This window comes from Dasypus novemcinctus, chromosome 9 (assembly GCF_030445035.2).
Source record: "Dasypus novemcinctus isolate mDasNov1 chromosome 9, mDasNov1.1.hap2, whole genome shotgun sequence".
In the NCBI taxonomy this organism is placed as follows: domain Eukaryota; kingdom Metazoa; phylum Chordata; class Mammalia; order Cingulata; family Dasypodidae; genus Dasypus; species Dasypus novemcinctus.
The window spans coordinates 98,839,913-98,847,205 of record NC_080681.1 but is presented as its reverse complement, the minus strand read 5'-3'; the positions used below and the strand labels follow the sequence as shown (position 1 = coordinate 98,847,205).

General features: G+C 41.7%; 1 protein-coding gene across 2 annotated transcripts in view; it reads right to left on the bottom strand.

Annotated features, from left to right (window-relative positions):
* Positions 1 to 630: 630 nt before the first annotated feature.
* The window catches only part of CLSPN (claspin), a 28,860-nt gene continuing 22,197 nt past the window's right edge, over positions 631 to 7,293 (bottom strand). For both annotated transcript variants that reach the window (XM_004472235.4, XM_071217545.1), the window contains 7 exons: positions 5,562 to 5,726; positions 5,293 to 5,414; positions 4,717 to 4,844; positions 4,272 to 4,374; positions 3,645 to 3,712; positions 2,821 to 2,982; positions 631 to 2,044 (listed from right to left, as the gene is read on the bottom strand). In XM_004472235.4, coding sequence (XP_004472292.2) covers positions 1,934 to 2,044; positions 2,821 to 2,982; positions 3,645 to 3,712; positions 4,272 to 4,374; positions 4,717 to 4,844; positions 5,293 to 5,414; positions 5,562 to 5,726 — 859 coding nt within the window. In that variant the 3' untranslated portion in view covers positions 631 to 1,933. The remainder of the gene's footprint in view (positions 2,045 to 2,820; positions 2,983 to 3,644; positions 3,713 to 4,271; positions 4,375 to 4,716; positions 4,845 to 5,292; positions 5,415 to 5,561; positions 5,727 to 7,293) is intronic.

The following is a 7,293-nucleotide window of genomic DNA, read 5'->3' as shown; positions in this document are numbered from 1 at the left end:
GGTACCACTTCTTTAAATTCTCCTTACTTGCACTGAACACAAACCATTTGGTAAGTTCATTTGGCCAGTTCTGAGAAGCCAGGGAGGGGACAACTGCAGCAGTTTTCACTTTAGACCCAGAGAGATTCCCTGGGAGGGAGATATCCTGAATACAAAATGCTCCTCAACATAGGTGTTGACCTATGATTAAACATTCAGGGAAGTGGACTTGGCCCAGTGGATAGGGCGTACCATCTACCACATGGGAGGTCCGTAGTTCAAACTCCGGGCCTCCTTGACCCGTGTGGAGCTGGCCCATGCACAGTGCTGATGCGCGCAAGTAGTGTCCTGCCACACAGGGGTGCCCCCCGTGTAGGGGAGCCCCGCGCGCAAGGAGTGTACCCTGTAAGAAGAGCCGCCCAGTGAAAAAGAAAGTGCAGCCTGCCTAGGAATGGCGCCACACACATGGAGAGTTGATGTAGCAAGATGACACAACAAAAAGAAACAGATTCCCGTGCCACTGACAACAATAGAAGCGGACAAAAACAAGAACACACAGCAAATGGACACAGAGAACAGACAACTTGGACGAGGGGAAGGGAAGAGAAATAAATCTTAAAAAAAAAAAAGAATAAACATTCAAGCTAGACAGAAAATCCTGCCTTCAAGGCATTGACATTTATTGGAAAGCTACATACACATTAAAACATCTTTATACACATTTTCCCCATTACAAGATTACAAATATACAAACATGAATTCTGTCCAAGTCAGCATCTTGAGTATTAGGAAAAAACGGCAGAAAACCTACACTATAATTTCATCGATTAAATTGGTGTTCTCCATTCTCCCAGTAAAAAACTGGGGAAATCTCATGCAACTTCCCAGGTCTAACTGCTGATATGAAACCGTAGCATTCACATGGAGTGTTTTTCCAAAGCAGCATCAATGCTCAGTTTGCTGGGGGGAGGATCTATCTAAAACTCTGAGAGCTCCATAGTAGCCTTCAGGGAAATGGGGAATGATGGCAACTCTCTTCAGCTGTATTTTGATTAAACAACATGGGAGCCTTCTCTCCAAATAAGTAATGAAATATTCAAATGTCCTGACTGGTCAGGGCAATGTACTCAACTCAGGAGAATGCAATAAATAATGGTTATATTTCTTCTTATCAGGGTGGAAAGGAAAGACGATCCTTGAGCAAAAATGTTTCAAAACTGAGAATTTATTCCCGGGAGAGACCTTTCTGCCCCATAGAATATCTAATGGGACATGCAGTAGGTGTAGATCTCTATCTTCATCCCCACACTCCAGAAAATTAGGGTCAAACTGACTTGGGTACCAGTTTGAGCTCTTATTATAAAGACAGCAAATGTTAATTGGAAATCTGAGACTGCCTTGGGAAGAGGCAAACAGGAAAATGGAAGGGCAGGACTAATATAACAGCCGATCTGATTGGTTCCTTAGTCCTCTAAGAAGTCTCTCTCACTAAGTCCCATTTACTGTGGTGCTGATCTTACAGGTATGAAGGAGTCATTCAGGTACTAACATTCGTTGCTTTCTATAATTTCCTGTAATGCCTCACTCTTCCTCCTCTTTTTCCTCCTCTGCCTTTACCTACCTATCACAGAGATGATCAACCCAGGAAGCTGCTAGGATAAAATGTCAAGTATTTCATGGAGGAAGTGAAATTGTACCCAAGTATCTCCTGAATTAGCACATAAACTCTGTGGAATTAAGATTAGTGGTCAACCCAGGAAAATACTAGGAAAGGAAGGCGATATCAAGAATCATTCAGTGGAAAGAACTAGAATCTCCATCCACAATGCATCCATAATGCACTAATTAGGAAGGAAGAAGGGATGGATCATCAGCACAAGCATCAATTCCAACCTTCAGTGCCAGGAACTTGAAGCAGTCTCAGCACAGGTTCTGGCTAGAAACCTTGATGCTGTTAGCTTTCCAAGAATTTGAATATGCTTCGCTTCAATCCTGAATTGCTATCATCTGTTTTGAGGCGCTTAGGTGAAGGGGATGTAATCAAAGCTGGACCTCTTCTCCTCACCTAGAAAACAGAGAAGTTATCAGGGCTGGCTCAAGACCAACAGTCTCACACAAAACTTACCTTCAATTAGCTCTTAAGTAACTCATAGTTAAATCACAGATGATTAGCAACAGAAAAAAGAGAAAGGAAAATAAACTGTCCAGGCAAATTTAAAAGCCAATTTTCTTTTGGAGATAGCAATCCCCTTGTATCTCATTGGAAAGTGCAGGATTTCAATACTACAGCATAAGCTTTTAAGCCAGAAATATTTTTTAAATTAAAAAGAAAGAAATTCTGGGGAGCAGATGTGGCTCAAGTGATAAGGCCTCCACCTACCATATGGGAGGATCCAGGTTCCTTCCCTGGGACCTCTTGGTGAAAAAGAAAGCATGCCTGCATAGTGAGTGAGTGCCCATGTGGTGAGCCAGTGCCCGTGCAGTGAGCCAGTACCCGTGCAAGTGAGTCACACAGCAAGATGACGACAAAACAAAAAAAAAGAGTAACAAAGGGGAGAGTCAAAGTGAAGCACAGCAGAGACTAGGAATTGAGGTGGGGCAATTGAAAGGGAACCTCTCTGCACCTCAGAGGTCCCCAGGATCGAATCCCTCTGAATCCTAGAGGAGAAAGATGAGAAGAGAAACCAAAAAAGAGAAATAGATACAGAAGATCACATAGCAAATGGACACAGATAGCAAAAACAGCAGGGTGGGGGTGGGGGGAAAAATAAATCTTAAAAAAAAAAGAAAGAAAGAAATTCTGGTTTGGGAAGGCACCAAATTAGTTTTCAAATTCCATACCTGAGGCTTAGAAGATTCCTTTGCTGCCTCAGCCTTGACAGGAGAAAGTGTATGAAAGACAAAGTTTCTTGAATTTCGGGGAGCACCTGGGTTGAGGTCAGAGAGGGCAGCCAGTTTCTGAAGCACAGCTTTGGGCTGATTTAGCAGTGAGCCTGTCTTCAGCTGAGGAAAGAAGAGCCATTCAGTATTGAATAGCAAGTGCCAGTTCCTCCCTGCCTCTACCTAATTATTGTCAGGACATATTCTTACCCTATTCAGGTAGAAAAGAAATGGCAGGCTCCTTTGGCATCTACTTCCATTTCCCACAGCTACCTCTCCCCGCTAATGGCAAAGAATATCCCCTTAGCTCAGGGATTCTTAACCTTTTTTTTTTGTTCCACAGGCTCCTTTACCAGTTGGGTGAAAGCCACAGACCCCTTCTCAGAATGTAGCATCAGACAGTTTCATAACACTCAATATTGGAGGTCAGAGAAAATAAAGATAATAAGTTGATTTTTTTTCCAATTCAAGTTCACAGACCCCAAAGACCTCTTGGGGGTCCATGGACCCCTGGTTAAGAATTCCTGCCTTACACCTGTACACTCCGTGGGGGACCCTGGCACTCCAGGTCAGGGCGGGGACCAAACAGCAGCACAGAGCAGGGGCAGGCGGGGGCTGTGGGCTTGACCCCCCACCCGGGACCTGCTGTGGACTCGTACAGTAAAGCATTCTTCATCCTCAAAAAAAAAAAAGGATTCCCTGCCTTAACTTGACTTGGTCTTTTATAACCTGCAGACCAAGATCTCAGGTTAACAAGGTCCCCAGCCAACCTGACGGGCACTCACTGATCTGATGACTTCAAAAGGGTTTCCACGCAATGACTTTGCTTCGTGATTAACTGCAGTGTGATTAGCTGGAGAGAAAAAACAGAGAAAGGCCAGTTCTAGGAAAAGCTGGATATATGTACTTTTAAAATTAAACAAGCTAAGTAGCTTTGTAACTAAACCAATAAGCTAAAGTCATAGGAACTCTGATTATTTTTATAATGGAGACTCTCAAACTATAAGTGGCTCCACAAGCACAGACAACTAAGTTGTACTGATCAGCTAATTATTAATAGTAACAAGAAGAAGAGGAGTGGTAAGAGTGTGGAATAGTATTTACGAGCTTCAGCTCTGGATTCAAATCCCAGCTCTAACACTTAGGAATATAATCCTAGGCAACTAAATAAAAAAGTCAGAATTTGCCTTAGAACATAAAGCAAAATCAACTACATATACTCCCAAATACAACCTCTACTGCCCTAAGAGCCAGGAACATTGTCTCTCTCCATCTCTGTGGGGCTCCTTTAAGATAGTCTAAGTCACAGGCCTATGACTAAACTGCAACAGTTGCTGAAGGCTGGAGTTATATCCAAGGCTCTACCACAAAAAATCCAGGGGGCTAGGCCCTTAGGAAGACTGAGAGCTCACCATTCTTCTGAAGTGTTCTAGCTGTAACTTTCTTGGCTAGCATCATAAACTGACTGTCTTCTCCTATTTCTTCTTCTTCAGTTGCAATTTTTCCCTGCTGTGCCTGAAAATAAAAGTCTTACAGTATAAACAGAAACATCTACAGTTTCCCCAAATAGCTAGTATAGCCTGGGTTGTGAAGCTAGGGTATCTAAGATATAGTTTGTTTTCCTTTTTGCAACCTTTTGCTGCCTCCAACAAAAATTTTGTTTTTGGACAAACAAACATGAAGAGAATTGCTCAAGGTAACGTTACCTCAAAGCACAAAAGAAAACTCAAGGATTAAGAGGGACAGCAATATGATACCTAAGATTTTGAATCTATTATGATAGGCTAAGTGTGACGAAGCCCTCACCTCATAAACTAGGGTCAGATTAAGCAATAAATAATCTTGCAGACTCCCTACCTGGTCCCGAAGCCACTGCTCTCGTTCAATTCGCTCCTTTCTCCATCTGGCTTCTGTCTCATCAAACTGTTCTTCAACCTGATCATCATCAGAATCTCTGTGAAACAAGTCCATCTGAGAAGCATCATCTAAAGCAAAGAGTTAAGGCTGTCAGTATTCTACAGTCCCCACTGGAGAGGGTGCTTGGACAGACACAAAATGAACCCTTATCATTTCCCGTATCTTGACATAAACTTTTCAAAACCCCTAATAGAAAACAATGGTTACAGCCAGGTCATCTACCATAGACTTTTTTTTTTTTCCTATGTGGTTGTGTCATTGTCTTTTTTGGTGCGTTGCTTAGCCGCGCAGGTCTGGGACACCTTTTTTCTTTTTTTTTACCAGGAGGTCCCAGGGATCCTCCATATGGTAAAAGAGAGGTCAATTGCTTGAGCCACAGCTGCTTCCAGACTGTTATAGTTTTAATTTCTAGTTGCCACCTTTATTTTTCTTTTCTTTTTTTGCTCTAGTTGCCATCTTAAACTGGCAAACAGGTACATTGTAACCACTTGCTCTTAAAGACATCAACCAAGATACCTATGTTTTTCCATCGGAATTTCCTCATTCGCCCAGGACCATCACTATGCAGATCCCCATCAGCAAGGTACCTCTCTTGGTATAAACGTAGTTGTCGCTTATCATCATCCAACATGGTTTTCCTATAACAGGAGAAATAAGGTGTTCAAAACCAGGGCCACTTTGGCTGGTTATAGGGTCTGTATTAAGATGCACCAAGAAAAAAAAAACCAAAGGGGGAAAAAAGAAGATGCACCCCATTCCTCAGAAGTGCTTTCTGGGATACTGACATGTGTATTTTCTTGATTTGGTTCTGCAGTTCCTCATCAGAAGGAAGTGCTTCATCAATTATGTCCTCTTCATATTCATCAATCTCTTCTCCATCATACTCATCTTCACTTCCTACATCACTCCCCGACACCTCTGCCTCATCTTCCAGGTATTTCTTCAATCTCCTGGAAAGCAAGTTTGGAGATTTGAAAATGCAACAATGAATATGCACATAGAATACAAGCAATGAGAGAAGCAGAATATAGAGCCTCTAAGAATAATAAACTTAAACTTATAATAATACACCTTAACAATATTCAAAAGTCTATCATTTACTACATACTGTGTGTCAAGAACTATGCTTTGCAGGCATTATCACATTATTCCAAGAGTGGGTACTAGTATTCTCTCCATCGCAGTCAAGGAAACTGAGGTTCACAGAGATTAAGCAACTTGCCCAAGGTAGGTCACACACCTAGGAGGTAGCAGAGCCTGGATTCAACCTAGGTTGGGTGACTCCAAAGCCAGAACTCTTAACCTCCTCTACACATTTGGGACACACCTGCTGGAATGTTCAAACTAGTCTGCTTTGCATTTAAGCACATCAGCTTTAGAAGACAAACTGGAGACGGTATGATACAGAAAGGTGATAGACTATTTTACAGCCCATCAGTCTTGAACCCTAAGTTAGAAGCATAACTGAAGCTCAGAGTTACTGATAATCAAAACCACTGGGGAGCGGATGTAGCTCAAGTGGTTAAGTGCCTGCTTCCCATGTATGAGGTCCCAAGTTCAGTCTCTGGTACTGTGGAAAAAACAAATAACAAATGAAAAAAACAATTTTCATTGGGGAGCAGATGTTGCTCAGTGGTTGAACACCTGCTCCCCATGTATGAGGTTCTGGATTCAATCCCTGGTATCTCCAAAATAATAATAAAAAACAAAACAAAACAAAAAAAACCCCCCACTCACCACTAATTACTTTTTCTGACTTCAGGCCCCACTGAAAACAGATCTGCTGTCACTTTGGGTTCAATGCCCTATTATCTATGATGAAGACAGACAGGAATTTGGTGGCTTTCTAAAGGCTTTTTTAAATAAAAAATTTGTATGTTTTTTTAAGCCTAGTTACTCTAAATCCTAGGTTCTCTGGGGAATTCTTTCAGGGACTACTGGTTAAAGTTCCCAATCTTCTCACGCACTCCCACACTCTTTCCAATTCAACTTTTAGCTGTCACTCTTTATAAGATTTCATTTGAAAAAAGAGCTCTATGTTTAAATAAGGTCTAGGAGTCACTGCTTTAGAAATCAGAACTCAAAAGTGACCCAAACAGAATGGAACAATGGGCTAAAAGAAACAATGTAAGTCTAACAGGGATCAATAGGATGGTCTATGTGTGAGTTCCGAAAGTCATGCACACACAATGTAATAATGAATACCCATTAAAATAATCTTTATAAAGCTTTTTAATGTCATGAGAAAATGCTTATGGATATGTTGGGTGGGGGGAAAAGAAGGATGCAAAATAACATTTTCACATATATTCTGGATGGTAGACATGGATGATTTTTAAATTTATGTATTTCTGAGGTTTTTTGTTGTTGCTGTGGTTTTTTATGATATTGGGGGCTGGGGATTAAACCCGGGAGCACATATGTGGGAAGCAGGCGTTCAACTACTAAGCCACATCAGCTTCCCTGAGTTGGTTTTATTGTTTTGATTGTTGTTTTTTCAGGAGGCACTGGGACCCC